The 19,013-nt window shown below is 36.8% G+C and overlaps 2 protein-coding genes across 3 annotated transcripts in view; one reads left to right on the top strand and one right to left on the bottom strand.

Annotated features, from left to right (window-relative positions):
* The first annotated feature begins 2,073 nt into the window (after positions 1-2,073).
* Positions 2,074-9,131, top strand: LOC115214237 (zinc finger protein 665-like). The gene is made up of 3 exons (XM_029783361.2): positions 2,074-2,757; positions 6,361-8,548; positions 8,801-9,131. Exon 2 carries the CDS (start codon positions 6,828-6,830, stop codon positions 8,259-8,261), a length of 1,434 nt encoding a protein of 477 aa, XP_029639221.1. The 5' UTR covers positions 2,074-2,757; positions 6,361-6,827; the 3' UTR covers positions 8,262-8,548; positions 8,801-9,131.
* An 8,054-nt stretch (positions 9,132-17,185) lies between these two features.
* LOC115214233 (ceramide kinase-like) overlaps positions 17,186-19,013 on the bottom strand; it is a 50,745-nt gene continuing 48,917 nt past the window's right edge. For both annotated transcript variants that reach the window (XM_029783356.2, XM_036504983.1), the window contains one exon: positions 17,186-19,013. This exon is cut by the window's right edge and continues 1,192 nt beyond it. The gene's annotated coding sequence lies outside the window, so the exon portion shown is untranslated.

The raw sequence follows: 19,013 nt of genomic DNA, 5'->3' as shown, positions 1-19,013 counted from the left end.
TATATATATATAGTAGAAGTGTTGGTAGAAACTCTATAAGATGTACCCAGTGTAAGCTATGGGCACATAAGAGGTGCAGTAATATCAAAGGAAGGCTAACTGGGAAGATAGTTTTTGTATGTGGCAGATGCTCGGGAGCGATAAACACTGAAAATGCGCAGAGACCAACTTCCGCCACATTCCAGGGAGAAAAACTAGAAGTAGTTGATAGCTTCCGTTATCTAGGTGACCAAATCAGTAGCTGAGGAGGGTGCACTGAAAGTGTAGCTGCTAGAATAAGAATAGCTTGGGCAAAGTTCAGAGAGCTCTTACCTCTGCTGGTGACAAAGGGCCTCTCGCTCAGAGTAAAAGGTAGACTGTATGATGCATGTGTATGAACAGCAATGCTACACAGCAGTGAAACATGGGCTGTGACTGCTGAGGATATGCGTAAGCTCGCAAGGAATGAAGCCAGTATGATCCGATGGATGTGTTATGTCAGTGTGCATACTCAACAGAGTGTAAGTACCTTGAGAGAAGAGTTGGACCTAAGAAGCATTAGATGTGGTGTGCAAGAGAGACGACTGTGTTGGTATGGTCATGTGGTGAGAATGGATGAGGATAGCTGTGTGAAAAAGTGCCACACCCTAGCGGTTGAAGGAACCTGTGGAAGAGGTAGACCCAGGAAGACCTGGGATGAAGTGGTGAAGCACGACCTTCGAACATTAGGCATCACCAAGGAAATGACTAGCGACCGAGACCTTTGGAAATATGCTGTGCTCGAGAAGACCCGGCAAGCCAGATGAAACCATAACCCATGGCCTTTGCTAGGAGCATAACCAGCCTGCTTATGTGTAGCTTTTCCTTCTTTGGTCATTAAACTTTGCTTGCGAAGACCTGTTGTGGCAAGTGAAATCAAAATCAAAATCAAAATCATTTCGATGACTGGCATCCGTGCTAGCGGGGTGCAAAGAGCACCATACGAGTGTGATCCCATTTTTCCACCAAATAACTTAATTTGTAAAAGATATAATTTTTGTATCATTCAAATTTCCAATGTTATAAAAAAATGTAAATCTGAAAAAAAAAAAAAAAAAAAAAAAATTTTTTTAAATTACAAAAGTGGGTGAGGAGAGTTAAAATAATGTAGAATATATATGGTCATTGCTTCATCTTCACTAATGATTGCACTCTCTCCGTGCTTCCTTGTTTGTCAATGAGATTTCTGATTTTCCGTCCATGACCTTTCAGTTGACTGCATGTTTTGACACATAGGTGACAAACGAAAGTTGTAACACAAAACAAACCCACTCATTTCTATACCTATCTATCTGTCTACCTACCTACCTACCCATTTACCTATCTATCTATCTATCTACATACCTACCCATCTATCTATCTATCTATCTACCTACCTACCCATCTATCTATCTATCAACCTACCCATCTAGCTATCTATCTACCTACCTACCTACCCATCTATCTATCTATCTACCTACCTATCTATCTATCTATCTATCTATCTATCTATCTATCTATCTATCTATCTATCTATCTATCTATCTATCTATCTATCTATCTACCTACCTACCTATCTACCTACCCATCTAGCTATCTGTCTGCCTGCCTGCCTACCTACCTACCTATCTATTTATCTATCTATCTATCTATCTATCTATCTATCTATCTACCTACCTACCTACCCATCTAGCTATCTGCCTCCCTGCCTGCCTGCCTACCTACCTACCCACCCACCCACCCACCCATCCATCCATCCATCCATCCATCTATCCATCTATCTATCTATCTATCTATCTATCTATCTCCCTTTTCACAATGACATTTCTGTTGATACACGATCCCTATTGATCGTCCCCGCTTTTTTTTTCACGATCCCTTTTGATCAGAATTCGACCCATTGCTTTTTTTATATTTTTTCGTTCTCTTCTTCCGAAAAAGAAAAGCTCAACTTTGTATTTTGTTCCTTCTGCGTTCGGCCCTGCGTGGCCAATAAAGAAATCTATCCGTCTGTCATACAGAGAGTATTTATGTATCATTGCTTGTATTGTCACTTCCTTTTGCTTTCTTCCGGTTAACGATTAAGAAAGAAACAAACGTCATTCTGGCATCGGAAGCTCCACGTAAGAAATTCTTCGTCGCCATTATTTGTTTGAAATAATTCTTTGGAAAAAGATAAAAACTTGGCTATTTGGTAGTTTATAATAGAACAGTAAACATCGACATCGAAAAAGAAAGAAAAGCATTTTAAATTTTACGCTAAATAGTTGTTCCAAACAACAACGCAAACCAAATTAGCTGATCGTGGTATGGCATAATTGCAGACCCATGGAGTCCATGGACGATTCACTCCTCCCTTAAAGACATCATAGGTAGTTAAACTGAATAGTGGAAAGAAGGCGTACGTAAAAGACTAGCGTATTTCCTCCAAGACATCCAAGATACAAATGGAATTATAACAGAAGAATATCTTTGAAGAAGCACATTTTAATATATCGTTCGAACCTAATTATTTCTCCACATCGTCTCTGCAGAATTGTTATGTTGTATTCTTGTCATCCTTTAGAAGGATTTGTGTAAATTATCTGACAAAAGACTTTGATTTTATTGTCTTCTTTGCGATTTTGTCGTAAGAAATGAATTAAAAGAACTGGAATTTGTTTAAACTGTTATTCTTTCTCGTGGATATCTATCAAGTTTAACCGGAATGAAGACTTTTTTTTTTACTGAAACTAATTCATCTTCAATCTACATTGATGTGTAAGTATTAAATATAATTCGATATTTTAAAATTATTAATATAAAGCTGGGTAAATTTGTAGAGCAGCGGCGTATTTTCAAGAAAAATGTGGATTGTATAAAAATGAACAATGGTTACTTGAAATATCGAAACGAAACCCAAATTTTGAGAGAAAAATATGAATATTTAAGTAATTTACTAGTATTTAATTAGAAGCATAATTAAAATCTTCGATTCTAAGTTGGAATGATGTAGAAGTGCAATACTTGAGTTCATTTTTAAGCCGTTTGTTTGTTTTACTCCGCCGTTTTGTTTCAGTTACAGAACTGCGGCCAAACTGGGGCACCGCCTTGTAGGTTTAGTTTATCAAATCGTTTCCACTACTTTAAAAAAAAATGTTAGTTATTTTATCAATGTCTTTTGCTGAACCGCTAAGTTATGAGAACGCAAACAAACCAATACCCGTTGTCAAGTGGTGGGGGCGGAGACAACACACACCCCTTACAAGTTAACCTATACGTCAGGCATTCGCAGTTTCCGTCTAACAAATTCAGTCTACGCATTAGTCGGACTGGTGTTATAGGAGAAGACACTTGCCTAAGGTGCTGTGCAGTGGGACTGAAACCGAAACTATGTGGGTGTGAAGCGAACTTCCTAATCCTACAGCCATGCCTGTGCCTTGTGTATAATGAGAAAGGAAAAGAAAACATTTAGGTAGCTTAAAAGTATTTAATTACAACATTAATTAAAAGATTTTAAGCACCCCATATATAACCCCTTGTAACTGTTTTTCGTATTTTCAACAATATTTTGATTCTTTGTGTTTTACACACGGGAATTTTTCGAATGTTTTTTTTTTAATTAAAGTTTAAAATGCGGTCAGTCCCAACTTTTTTTGCTTAAATCCTAGTAATTGACCATTGAATGTGTTTATGGGAAGAAAGATGTTGAAAAACATCAATGTCAGAGTGACTAAGAAACGAGGAGGGTATCAGGTGGTCATGAGTGCTAAAAATAACAAGTAAATAGCCCTTAAATCACACACACAAAATTTGTCTTGGTTTTTGTATACTTGTATGAATTCCTGTGTGTAGAACATAAATTCGCAGAATTTTCAGAAAATTCCAAGAAATAGAAAAGTTATGAGAGGTTGTATGAGGTGCTTGAGCAAAGTTTGCAGAGAAGCAGGTATATTTTGATTTGCAATCCTTGAGTTTTTACACTAGCTTGCAGTTAAGGTGTATTGTTATTGGGTCATCATTTAAGAAAAGCAGATAATTTTCTTGGTTAGATGCACCTATTTCTGGACCAGCAATTTGCTGTAGTTAAATAGCCATTGAAGTAACAACTAGTGTCAGTAGAGGATAGCTAAGAACTAGCTTTCATAATTAAACCGAAAGATAAAGATTGGCTGAATTGAAAGCTGAAAGTTTCAGAAAAAATGTACCAGCAGAAGAGACCAGCAATAAAATTAATTATGGAAGGTCAGATGAAAGATTTTTCTTTTTTGTGAAAGTGGGAATGGTTTGACCAACAGCAATATCACTCAAATGTATATTCCATCTTAAGACAATACAAAAATGAACAATGGATAATGTCAACCCTGCAGCCCACTTCTCTTCAGTTTCTTCCAAAATTTTTGTTGAGATTCCTATGTTTTCAACACCAGAGATTACCATTTTGCCCCCCCCCCCCTTAATCTTGCAAAATTTTAATTTACCTACCTACCCTCACCTGCTTTCGCTTTCTCCCCTTTTATTTCATCTTTTATCTTTTATGCTTGCGAAGACCTGTTGAGGCAAGTGAAATCGAAATCAAATTCGATGACCGGTATCCATTCTAGTGGAGTGCTAAGAGTACCATACAAGCGTGATCGTTGCCAGAGCAACAAGCTGGCCTCTGTGCAAGTGGCATATAAAAAACACCATTCGAGTGTGATCGTTACCTGCGTTACCTTGCTGGCACTTGTGCTGGTGGCATGTGAAAAAAACATTCGAGCAAGGTCGTTACTACTGGAAAACGGCTGAACGGATTTCCACCAAATTTGGCAGAAATACTCATTGGATGAGTGGCTTGAAATTGTGAAAATTTGATTTGTTTATCTACAAACATACATGAATTCATGCATAGATATGCGACTCTGTGTGTATGTGTACAGTGATAGATTTGAGGGTTTCATTTATTTATGTGTTGATTTCTTAAATTCACTGTTCTTAGGCTTCTAATCCTCTTTTAGTCAAACACTTACAAAGCTTAATTCAGTTCAATTAAAAAGCATGAGTAAGAAGTGAATTGTAAGCCACACTTATAATTTGCCAAAAAATTTATCTTCATGCAGGGTATGCATCGCCTCTCCAATGCCATTTTTTTTCATTTATACTGGAACTTGTAGAAAAAAATATTAATATATAAATTGAATAATTATTTTTCTTTTAACCTTGCAATTGAGCTTTTATAAGATCATGCAGCAGGTTAGAAATTGCAGCCAAATCTGTCATAACACAAAGTGAAATGGTTAATTGACCTCCAAAAATACCTTCTATGATAAATAAGTTGTCCATCGTAAGAAAAGATACTTTGGTAGCTGCTAAATAAACTGATACCAACCAAAGGCTTAGAAAGTAAAATTAGTGTGTGACTTGAAGATTATCTAAGTTTTGAGTAAAAACAACTTTTAAAAGTTCATCAAAATTCTTTGTTTCCATTTTATAAGCAAGAAATAAAAGGGGAAAAAGTGATTTAGTTCTTTACCATTTAACCCTTTTGTTACCAACCTGACTGAAACTGGCTTTGGCTCTGAATACAAATATCTTGTTTTCATAAGTTTTGAATTAAAATCTTCCACTAAACCTTAGTCACAATTTATCTTCCTAACACTGGCTGAATGATAACTAAGTTATTTTACTAGATTCTTTGTTTTATTTAAAGTAATTGAAAGAAACACAGAGCATCTCAAAATACAGTAACAAAAGGGTTAAGGGACATTTAGCTGTTACTTTTAGTAGGTTGAGCAAACAGCAAGGGATTCTGTGGTTATTGAAGGTAGGCAGAAAGTAAAAGAAGAGAGTAAAAAAAAAAAATAATTAAATTGTTAGGTGCCAGATGAAAAGAAAATTAATTAAGAGAGGTGTAAAATAAACTAGTGCTGAAAATTTGTTACACTTTTGAAGACAATTGAGGAAACCATTATGTGGTAGCTTGCCTTGGTAAAACTGACTATCAAATCTCTGAAATTACACTGCACAAAGGAAGAATACATTGGATAATGGTAGCTCTAGATGTACATCTAAATAAAAGGTGGGATGGTCACAATTGGGATGCTTTTGATCATAGGCCTGCTAATGAGCAATTAAGAACATCTCTGGTGGAAGCATTTTATGCTTTACTATATTTTGACTTAATGTATACCATAGTACACAATCTCAAGATGTATTTCTGGTTTGTAAATATGAAAACTTCACACAAGTTTGTATGATATAATTTTAATAAATTAGAAAATAAAGTTGAGTTGCTCAGGTAAAAGTTTATTTCTATAGTTTGTCACTTTGAGAGTATAGTAAAATTTTGCTGTTAAATCTTTACTTTTTAAGTATCTTCACTATCTTATACTGTTTCTGTTTCAGATTATTGGATGGTATCAACATAAACTAATGTTTTTCTTCAAAAACGCACCAACAACATTTATCATCTTTCTAAGATGTTATCCAGAAAATAAAACCTTGTTTACATAAATCTATTGTCGAACAACTGTGAAATATTTCCTCTGGACTGAGATTAATAGCAACATTTTTCTACTTCACTGTCTGGAACTTGCACAAGGAACATGGACAAATTTACCATGAGGTTGTAATAGAATTTTCAGTAAGAAATTTTATACCGATATATCCTCAGAAAGATTTTATTTCTTATTAGAAGACAAGTTTCTTCTAGGAATAATTATTGCAAATATGTGGTTATTACTTTGAAGTATTTAACAGATATTCACAGGGATCGTTGTTTATTGAAATATAACTGAAGAAATACTTGTTAGGTTTCAAATATTAAACCCTAACACAAGAAATATATTTGTTATTGTATTCAACAGAAAATTATGGAGAATGAATTATGTGAAAATCAAGTTAAATATAAAACACAGTGTAAAAGGATTGATTTTCCGGGTGAAAGACCGAAAGCGATACGGAAAACAACATTCTACTGTGATATGTGTAAAAAGTCTTTCTCTAAAAAAAGTAATCTAACTAGACACAAGCGTATTCATACGGGAGAGAAACCATACCACTGTGATATTTGTGGCAAATCATTCTCTCAGAGTAGTGTTTTAAAAACTCACAAACGCATTCATACAGGAGATAAACCATATCCCTGTGGTAAATCACTTTCTCAAAGAAGTTCTTTCACTACACACAATTATACAGGAGAGAGACCATATCACTGTGATATCTGTGGAAAATCATTCTCTCAAGCAAATAATTTAACCACTCACAAACGTATTCATACAGGAGAGAAACCATATCACTGTGATATCTGTGGTAAATCATTCTCTATAGATAGTAACTTAACTAATCACAAACGTATTCATACAGGAGAGAAGCCATATTACTGTGATATCTGTGATAAATCGTTCTCCATAGCTAATTACTTAACTATTCACAAGCGCATTCATTCAGGGGAGAAACCATATCAGTGCGAGATCTGTGGTAGATCATTCTCTCAAACAAATCACCTAACTACTCACATACGTGTTCATACAGGAGAGAAGCCATATCACTGTGATATCTGTGGGAAATCATTCTCTGTAGCATGTAGTTTAACCAAACACAAACGTATTCATACTGGAGAGAAACCATATCAGTGTGATATCTGTGGTAAATCATTCACTTTAAATAGTCACTTAACTACTCACAAACGTATTCATACAGGAGAGAAGCCGTACCACTGTGATATTTGTGGTAAATCATTCTCTCAAAGTGGTGATTTAACTACACATAAACGCATTCATACAGGAGAACAGCCATATCTATGTGACATCTGTGCTAAATCCTTTTCTGATAAAGGTAGTTTAACTAGGCACAAATGTATCCATACAGGGCAAAAGCCATATAACTGTGATATCTGTGGTAAATCTTTCTCTCAAAACGGTGACTTAACTACTCACAAACGTATTCATACAGGAGAGAAGCCATATCTTTGTGATATCTGTGGTAAATCATTCTCTGAAAAAGGTACCTTAACGAAGCACAGACGCATTCATACAGGAGAAAGACCATACCACTGTGATATCTGTGGTAAATCATTCTCTATAGATAGCCACTTAACTACTCATAAACGCATTCACACAGGAGAAAAGCCATATCACTGTGACATCTGTGGTAAATCATTCTCTCAAAGTGGGGATTTAACCACTCACAAACGTATCCACACAGGAGATAAGCCATATCTCTGTGATATCTGTGGTAAATCATTCTCTGTGATATGTAGCTTAAATAGACACCAGTGCATTCATGCAAAACACTTCCATAAATGAGAAAAGCCATGTCACTGTGATACCTGTGGTAAATCATTCTCTGAAAATAAAGGTAGCTTAACAGACAGCAGAGAAGCCATACCACTGATATTGATGTTAAATCCTTCACTTTAGAATGTTATTTAATTAGACAGTTATAGGTGAAGAGCCATGACACTCCTTCCAGTGTTAAATCATATGTTGAATACAAATATGTTTTTCATATAGAAGAGTAACTACATCACATATGCTTTCTCAGAAAGAAATATATCAAACCATAGGTTTACTCTCACGAAGAAGATGTAACGGTGTGATTACAACACTAATCAGGCGGCGAGCTGGCAGAAACGTTAGCACGCCGGGCGAAATGCTTAGCGGTATTTCGTCTGCATTACGTTGTGAGTTCAAATTCCGCCGAGGTCGACTTTGCCTTTCATCCTTTCGGGGTCGATAAATTAAGTACCAGTTACGCACTGGGGTCGATGTAATCGACTTAATACCTTTGTCTGTCCTTGTTTGTCCCCTCTGTGTTTAGCCCCTTGTGGGTAATAAAGAAATAGGTGTGATTACAACACTAATCTATATTTTATATAGACACAAATGTATCTACATTAGAGACATTTAACTTACTAAATTTCAAATTTTAATAAAGCATTCTTTCAGAATTCTCTTATGTATTCCATTTTGGAAATTTCTAGACAGGGGAAAACTTATTGTTCATTTATTGTGAACAAGTAGCTGGGAAACATGTTAGTTCTAAATCGGGTATTTTATAATTGTACAATTATTGTTTTAAATGAAATACACACACCCTGACAGAAAATATTTCATCTTACTAAGTATATGTATTGGAAGACACTTGGTTAAATAAATGTATACTAAACTCTCAAACCTCCTGACTTTGTGTTTATATATATGTGTGTGTGTGTGTATATATATATATATATATCTTCTTGCATGCATTCTTTTCTGTATCTTATGTATATTCTGGTGTGATATTTAATGTATCCTAACATGAGAATAATTCTGTTGGTTAGAATATCTATAATTTCTCATTATAGATGGCATGAGGCCATCATAGTTTGATAGTTGAGACAAATGTTAATTTATGTGTGTCAATATAACCTTCAGCTTTTATTTGTGCAAGGAGTTTGCCTATGTTCATTGATGTGGGGATTGCAAGACAGTGTGTGAGAGACAATTGTGATGTCATAGAAGAGAAATGTGTCTGTATGGATGATGGTGCACTTGCATTTAATGATTCTATAAAGAGGCTTGGAGATGCCATTATGAAAGACTGCTGAATGTAGAGAATGAATAGGAGGAGGAGAGTCTGCCAAATGTTGACCCAATTCAGGGACCATCTACCTGAATCGACAGTACCCTTGTAGATGAAGCAATTAAGGATATGAAGACAGGGAAAGCCCCAGCTCATCAGGAATCACCACTGAGATGCTTAAAATATCTGGCAGTGTGGGTTATGGTCTAGTCACCTGTATTGTAAATCAGGTGATTCTCAAAGGAGTTATACCCAATGACTTGTGTAGCAGCACCATAGTCAAATGCTACAAAGGTAAAGGTGATGCCTTAGATAGAAATAATTACAGAGGTATCTATTTGTTGGATCAGGTGATGAAAGTTACGGAGAGAGTCATAACCCAATTAATTAGGGAGAGAGTCTAGATGAGATGCAGTTTAGTTTTGTGCCACTGCTGCTATATTTCTGGTAAGGCAGCTGCAGGAGAAATACCTGGCCAAAGATAAACCTCTGTATTTGGTTTTTGTTGACTTGGCGAAAGCCTTTCACAGGGTCCCCTTATTCATTATCTGGTGGTCAATGCAGAAACTAGGGATAGACGAATAATTGGTGAAAGATGTACAAGCCTTGTACAGGGACACTATCAGTAAGATGAGGGTTGGTAATGAGTACAGCGAAGAATTTAGGGTACAAGTAGGGGTTTACTAAAGATCAGTCTTCAGCCCCCTCTTGTTCATCATAGTCCTCCAGGCAATAGCAGAGGAATTTAAATCAGGTTGCCCCCGGGAGCTCCTCTGTGCTGATGACTTTGCTCTTACAGCTGAATGACTACCAGAACTAGAAAAGAAATACTAAGTTTGGAAGCAAGATGTAGATTTGAAGGGCCTTAGAGTTAACCTAGCAGAAACCCAAGTTTTAGTAAGTAGGAAGGTAGACAAATCACAAATCCCTTCAGGTAGATGACCCTGCTTGATCTGTAGAAAAAGCTTAGGTAGAAACTCTATAAGATGCATCCTGTGTAAGCTTTGGACAAAAAAGGTGCAGCAATATCAGAGGAAGGCTAACAGGGAAAATCGCTTTTGTGTATGGAAGATGCACAGGTACAATAAATGCTGAAAGTGTGCAGAAAATAGACTCCATCAACTGCCAGTGGGGTAAGCTACAGGTAGTAGATAGCTTCCATTATCTAAGCAACCAAGTTAGTAGTGGAAGTGGATACTCCAAGAGCGTAGCTGTGAGAATAAGATTAGGCTGGGCAAAGTTCAGAGAGCTCTTGCCAATGCTGGCAACAAAGGTCCTCTCTCAGAGTGAAAGGCAGATTGTATGATACCTGTGTGCGAACAGCTATGCTACATTGCAGTGAAACATGAGCTGTAACAGCCAAGGACATGCGTAGGCTTGAAAGAAATGAAGCTAGTATGCTTCACTGACTGTGCAATGTCAGTGTACATTTTTCGACAATGTAAACATCTTGAGAGAAAACTTAGGCATAAGAGGTATCAGATGTGGTGTGCAAGAGAGACAACTTCACTGGTATGGTCATGTGATGTGTCTGGACGAAGACAGCTATGTAAAGAAGTGCCGATCCCTAGCCTTGGAAAGAACCTGTGGTAGAGGTAGACCCAGGAAGACATGGGACGAGGTATGACAGTAACTAGCAACTGAGACCTTTGCTGTGCTTGAGAAGACCCATCAAGCCAAGTGAAATTATAGTCGTGGCTGAGGCTGGTGTCATGTAACTGGCACTTGCGCTGGTGGCATATAAAGAGGACCTGTCGAGTTTTGGGTCTCAAGGAGACGAGTTCCTTTCAAGCGTTGGGCCTCACGCAGGTGAGTTCCTTTCGAGCGTTGGGCCTCACGCAGGCGAGTTCCTTTCGAGCATTGGGCCTCATGCAGGTGAGTTCCTTTCGAGCATTGAGCCTCACGCAGGCAAGCTCCTTTCAAGCATTGGGCCTCACGCAGGTGAGTTCCTTTCGCGTGTTGGGCCTCATGCAGGTGAGTACTTTTCAAGCAAGTGGCTTCATGGAGGCAATGACAGACCTTTGGCATTATGCTGTGCTTGAGAAGAAGTCCCATCAAACCAAGCAAAATCGCAGTTGTGGCAGATACTAGTGTCACACAAATGTTCCTCTTGGATTGGTTGGCATTAGGAAGGGCATCCTGCTGTAGAATTCATGCCAAATCAGACTGGTGTCTGATGCAGCCTTCCAGCTTGCCACCCCTGGTCAAACTGTCTAACCTATGCCAGCATGGGCAACAAATGTTAAATGATGATGATTTTAAAAAAGGCCTGCACAGCACAATGTATCTTCATGTTTGCCCTGATCTGTTGTCATCTCCAATATGAAACTCAGAGTTCTGAGCTGTCTTTACCAGTTTGATTTTTATAGTTGAACAATTTTTTTATAAACTTTAATTTTCTTCATAAAAAATGTAGGAACATTTCTTAAGTATATTTTATGTAAAGTATATGTGACTAAGGTAATTTAAATTGAGACTTGTTTTAGATAAATTTTTAAATGTCATTTGGTAACAAATATAGATATATAGTAATACTTCTCTTAACAAAATCTGTTTTTATGATGCTTTTCTTAAACTGTAAAAGTAAAAAATTTAATTATCACATTGCATCTGAGTCTTTGTTCATTTAATTTGCATGTTGATGAGCATGTTCACTGTTTTCAGTCTTTCTGCAACTCTTTCTTAAAACTTTTGAATTAATTCAAGCATTATTAAAAAGTTGAAAATTTCACAATGGAAGCTCCTGCTTATTCTTTCATTCTTAAAAGATCAAAGACGCCTTTTCACATACTCAAAAAGCAATTAATTAAGATTTTCGAGTCCCAAGATGCAAATTTTGAATTAAGTAGGATTTCTGCAGGTCTAAATATATCTAAATACTAAAATCATGAAATTTATAAAAAAAATAAAAAATGCTGTGATGGAAACAAGAAACTCTTGATGCATTTGTAATGGGGATAAAGAGATTCCTTCTTCAACTGTATGAAATGCAAAGGGTGATACCATTTAGGGTGATGAACCCAAAAGGAACAACACAGAATCATTCAGTGATTGTAAAGGATTTATTCAAATCACAGCACTTGAGATATGACTGGATATTTGCATGAAAGAATTGTAAAACAAATTCTTTAAGTTGAGTAAAATATTAGGGGACTTAGGAGCAGAGCAAGAATGTGAGATGGTTAGATAATAGACATAGTCTCAGTCAATCTAACCAGAAAATGTAATGCTGGTTGCTTTTGATAAGACTCATAAGGAGGAAATGCCTGAAGATTACCTCACCACAACCCTCGCAGGAATAGTAAATGGAAAAATAAATGAATGGATGAATTAGTTAGGTTGAAACTGTTATTTTATTGCTTCTATATTTAACACTTTAAAAATTGTTTTATGTCAAATTTCATCAGCCCCACTCTGCAACAATGTAGCATTATTTCTGTGTAATGTCACCTCTTATTTCAGTATCTTTTACCTAATGGTTGAACATTTGGAACCAGTTTAAATATTAAGTCAGAGTATATATCTATATATATATATACCGGAGTAAACACATAAATGTGAAACAAGGTGGAAAAAAAGAGTACTCAAATACCAGTGGTAGAGTAATATGCTTTATTTAAAGCAGCAGAAAATTCTACAAAACCTCTTACTCTGAGTTTTACGATGAACGGCAACGCGAAACTCAGAGTAACAGGTTTTGTAGAATTTTCTGCTCCTTTAAATAAAGTATATATATATATATATATACAGTTTTTATTAAAACTCTCAGCTTCAGTTATAATATATTTCTTTATTGCCCACAAGGGGCTAAACACAGAGGGGACAAACAGATTAAGTCGATTACATCGACCCAAGTGCGTAACTGGTACTTATTTAATCGACCCTGAAAGGATGAAAAGCAAAGTCGACCTCAGCGGAATTTGAACTCAGAACGTAACAGCAGACGAAATACCGCAAAGCATTTCGTCCAGTGTGCTAACGATTCTGCCAGCTCGCCGCCGTTCCAGCTTCAGTTATGATAGAAACCTTATCGTCTGCACTGTGTATGGAGCACTCCTTTCTCATTTGTTCAACATTAAGCAGGAAAACACACACACACACATTGTGTGTGTTTATGCCACCTCACTTTAAACACTTTTATGTAGTCTGCTTCACTCTCCCATAATCTTTTACTCTTGAAATCCATGAACAGAGACCTTAAGACCATGCTTCAATGGAGTCAAGATAAACTTATCTCTTTCAGCAGCAGCACAAAGACTTGATTGCTACATTACCAAGGAAAAATCTTGTATTGCTCTTTCTACAGATGCTGGGCCTGACAAATTCTCATCTCTTGAGGCAACCTTATATATATAAAGTTAATCCAAACATGAAAACACAAAGAAAAAACACTACAACGTGAGGACATGGAACAAGTATAGTGTTATTGGATGCTCAGGAAAGGAAAGAAAGAAGTATTTAACGTTTTGAGCGAAGCTCTTCGTCGGAAATATAGGAAAAGGAAAGATCCAAGGAAGGGAAGACGGAGGAAAAAAAAATTGCCAACAATACACACGAGGTCATATATATATATATAACATTTCTAAAACTAATTAGAAATATTAAATTTCTAAATGTCTCAAAGAGACGAGCGGTGGTGGGGCGATAGAGTGGTTGTATAATGTCAACATAACGTGGTAGTCCTGTCACCGCTCATGTCTCTGAGACATTTAGAAATTTAATATTTCTAATTACGGTGACCAGTGAATAGATTTCACTGTAAATATATATATTTGTGAAGGCCAGACAGGCACCTCAGTCAGCAGATCTCACTATCCTGGGCTGATGACGGGTTAAGACCCAGAAACATGCATGTCCTCAGGTGTGAATCTTGGCTGGTGGGGGTGCTTGCCTCCCCTTCACAAATATAAGGACACAGGAAATGTGTCAAAGCCGACAGGAAGCGTAGACGCTTCCTAGGGCTAAACAGCAGTGGTGTAATTCCCATACGGGACTGTCACGTTATGTTGACAGTATACAACCACTCTATTTCTAAAACTGCATGAGAATAACTAAGAATCCTCTTTAGAGACCGGTAATACTTCAGTCTCAATCACTAAATTTCTACAAAGCTTATAGTAAGACCAACATAAGAATATTGCTAAGATCTACGGGACAGAGATGCTGCCATACTCATTATCATCTTAGGATATATCCAAAAGACAGCAGTTTGGTTAGCAAATATTTAATCATGAATAAGTTTCACAAACTTGTTCTGCTTTCATTACTGTAATGACTCCTAAGTTCCTCTGAATTACCTAACTTTATATCTAGATTCACCCATTTCTTCAATCTCTGTTATGTACACACTAAACATTTTACCCAATTCTTACACTCCAGAACAGCCGTTTTATGGATTTCCTACATCTTTCCTGTAGATATTCTATATGAACATCAACCTCACCAATATCACTAGTTTGACAGAATCTGCAAAAAATCATGGCCACTACTCTTTTACTCTTTTACTTGTTTCAGTCATGTGACTGTGGCTATGCTGTAGCACCGCCTTTAGTCGAGGAAATCGACCCCAGGACTTATTCTTTGTAAGCCTAGTACTTATTCTATCGGTCTGTTTTGCCGAACTGCTAAGTTACAGGGACGTAAACACACCAGCATCGGTTGTCAAGCGATGTTGGGGGGACAAACACAGACAAAAACATATACACACACACATATATATATACATATATATGACGGGCTTCTTTCAGTTTCCGTCTACCAAATCCACTCACAAGGCTTTGGTTGGCCCCGAGGCTATAGTAGAAGACACTTGCCCAAGGTGCCACGCAGTGTGACTGAACCCAGAACCATGTGGTTGGTAAGCAAGCTACTTACCACACAGCCACTCCTCCTCCTTTCATTAACTTACAATAAACAATAACAAAGAGATACCATTGTGAATATTTTTTTTATTAAAAATACTCTTTCAGAATATTCATTATACACATATTTTGTGTGACAATTTTCCAGAAGGGAGAAAAAGATATTGATATACATAGATATATGACATGTCTAAATAGCAGAGAAAAAAAAGTATTCTCGTAAGTCAATGAAAGCATCACTGTACAGTTAAACCAAGTGTATAGTCACTCGTTTGCTGGTAACCCCATTCACAGCAGTTATTATTATTGATGTTGGTGATATGAAAAAGGAAAAGTATAAAAGAAAGTAAATAAGGTGACGAAAAAAAATTAGAAAGTTTTATTGAGTAAAAGTTAATTAACATAGGTTAATGTCAGTTAGCAAGCCTGTTGCTAATTTTCTGATGTATAATAAAGTGGAGTGCAGAATGGATACTATGCAGCTGTAAGTTTATCTGGACTAAATATCTTAATGAGGAAAATAGTTTTAAATCGTTAGTGTATACAATGTTTCTGACTTTTTTGCTGGTGTAACTATAATAATAATAATAATAATAATAATGAAATTTTTGTATACAGTGCTCAGGTGCACCACAACTTGTCAAAAGTGTGTATAAAGTATATGCAGTAATGTACAAATGTCTGGGAAGCGAACAGTGTATGAGTCAGATACATGCTTGCGTGTGTATGGAGTGGAGAAAATTAGGTGTAGTGTATACCTGCAGCACCCTATCTAGTTCTTGATAAAGTGGCATACAATTAACAATATTGAAATTTATTGATTGTCTTTGCAAAATCCACTTGTAGTGGGAGCTGTAATTTCATAAGGATGAATGGCTGAAGGTTTAATTTTTAGTGCAATGATATATTTTTCATAATGTTTAGCTTTAGCTTCCAAAACACTGTTGTCTTTAGGTGATCATGCTTGTAGGCTATGGGTCCATTCCATTGTTTATAATCTCTGAATACTGGCCTGTTGAACAGTTCATGACTCCTCTACATCTAGAGCATCAGAATGCTCCAATATCATTTGTGTGTCTTTGTATGCAGAACTGAATTTCTACCAACTTTTTACATATAGGCACAGGAGTGGCTGTGTGGTAAGTAGATTGCTTACCAACCACATGGTTCCGGGTTCAGTCCCACTACGTTCCTTGGGCAAGTGTCTTCTACTATAGCCTGGGTCGACCAAAGGCTTGTCAGTGGATTTGGTAGACGGAAACTGAAAGAAGCCCATCGTATATGTGTATATTTATATGTATGTGTGTGTGTGTCCCAACATTGCTTGACAACCAATGCTGGTGTGTTTACATCCCTGTAACTTATCGGTTCGGCAAAAGAGACCGATATAATAAGTACTAGGCTTACAAAGAATAAGTCCTGGGGTTGATGTGCTCAACTAAAGGCGGTGCTCCAGCATGGCTACAGTCACATGACTGAAACAAGTAAAAGGGTAAAAGTGTATATTTGCAAGCCACTTTCCAAAAGGCAGATTTTGAGATTTTGTACTCTGTTATTAATGTTGTCTTTTGAGTCTAATTTCTTGACTATTCTTTTGGAAGCTTTTCTGAAAGTCTTTTGACATATAAAATTAATCCTAAAGACAACAGTCTTGAAATCCTAAGATGCCTGAAAGTGTAGCAGATGTGGTAACTGCACGCCATTGTAGTTTCACAAGAGAAAGGCTACATTGAAAATATGTAATCACCAGGAGAGATTTCTAGAGATGGTGGGTCTACCATTTAAAGCAATTGTGTGGGTTCTAGTTACGTGTGATTCATGTTTAGGGGTGAGTAAGGTAATGTTTTATTGATATGTGTAATGATTGTGTTTTTTTTTTGCTGTTGAAAGAGACAAGATAGGCATGACCCTCCTAGAGGATATTTTTGAGGTCTCTGTTCATGGGGACTGTGCAGATTTGGTGAGTCATGAAATGGTTGCATGTAGATGATCTGGAGTGTAGAAAGTTAGGGAAACCACATTCTGATGGAGGTGCTGTGCTATAGGTAACAAACCTATAACTATCACAAAATGTGAAAGAAACATCTATCACTGGCTGTGAAGCTATGGATAAAATTGTTTTGATTTCATTTTTATGTTTTTTTTTTTTAATGGAGAAAGTTAGAAAATATAGAGACTACCATATTGGCATTAAATTTACTATTATCAAAGATCAACACCCAAATCTATTCGTTCAACCCTACACATCACTTATGTATAAAAATTTATAGAGTTACATAAAAACATTTTAAAATGATTATCATCATCATCGTTTAACGTCTGCTTTCCATGCTAGCATGGGTTAGACGATTTGACTGAGGTCTGGCAAACCAGATGGCTGCACCAGGCTCCAATCTGATCTGGTAGACTTTCTACAGCTGGATGCCCTTCCTAATGCCAGTATATGCTATCCAACTGCTAATTTCAATTATTTGCTGATTCTCTCTTCCTTTTCTATAGGTGCTGTGTCTCCACCAATATTGGAAATCAAATGAAAAAACCATTACTAACTTTACATAAACAACTAAGTTGCCCTGGTTATTTCAAAACTATGATAAATTTCTTTACATAGTTGAAGATATTAAGTTGATAATGAACCATTGCCAGATATGTTAAATCAAATCTAATAATCATCATTAGGAATCAACACCTCTCATGAAAGCTAAACTATAGGATATACATCAGAGAATGATGTATTGATATATATAATATGGGTGTATTACATTTACATATATTTATTTGCTGGATCTAAAGAAAGGGAGTAGTACCCATAGCACTTGCAGGCCCCACTAGATTGTTGATATGATTAATGTTTCACTTAAACCTATTTTTTTTTACTACCCACAAGGGGCTAAACACAGAGAGGACAAACAAGGACAGACAAATGGATTAAGTCGATTATATCGACCCCAGTGCGTAACTGGTACTTATTTAATCGACCCCGAAAGGATGAAAGGCAAAGTCGACCTCGGTGGAATTTGAACTCAGAACGTAACGGCAGACAAAATATGGCTATGCATTTCGCCCGGTGTGCTAACGTTTCTGCCAGCTCACTGCCATATAAACCTTTCTAAGGCAACATCTTTGGGGAAAGATATGAGCAAGGAGGAAATTCCAAAAGGCCAATATTCTGGGTATAATAATCAGTGTAGGGCCTGTGGGGCAGGACACAACAAGGGTGATAAGAAAGAGGAGTGATGAGTGAAGGTGACATGTGTGTGTGTGTGTGTATGTAGGTATGTATGTAGGTCTCTTATGTGTACTGTTAGTGACATATAATCTAGTACAACTTGTTACATGGTCAGGTCATTGGTGACTAAACCATCACTTACATTAGGCTAGTCAAGTGAGGCAGTTTGCTGGAATTCCAACAAGGCAAAATCACGACCGATCAAAAAAGGACGGAAGACGGTCAATAACTTTCTAGAAAAAAGTATGCGAAAAATTTAAATTAGTGAATTATATCAGTGAGCATGGACGGAAAAAATGTAAGGGAAAGGGGACTGGAAGAGAGAAATAGACAGTGTGGTAAGGAGTCCTTAGAGAGTCATGGCAAGAGGTGTATGGGTCATGGGATAGGCCAGATAGAGATGT

The sequence above is a fragment of the Octopus sinensis genome, linkage group LG7 (genome assembly GCF_006345805.1).
Source record: "Octopus sinensis linkage group LG7, ASM634580v1, whole genome shotgun sequence".
Classification (NCBI taxonomy): domain Eukaryota; kingdom Metazoa; phylum Mollusca; class Cephalopoda; order Octopoda; family Octopodidae; genus Octopus; species Octopus sinensis.
The sequence above is the reverse complement of the archived record's forward strand: the minus strand, read 5'-3'. Positions and strand labels throughout refer to the sequence as shown.

What these genes read in the sequence shown, in the direction of transcription:
- LOC115214237 (XM_029783361.2), top strand. Translation starts at nt 6,828, where the DNA reads ATGGAGAATGAATTATGTGAAAATCAAGTTAAATATAAAACACAGTGT.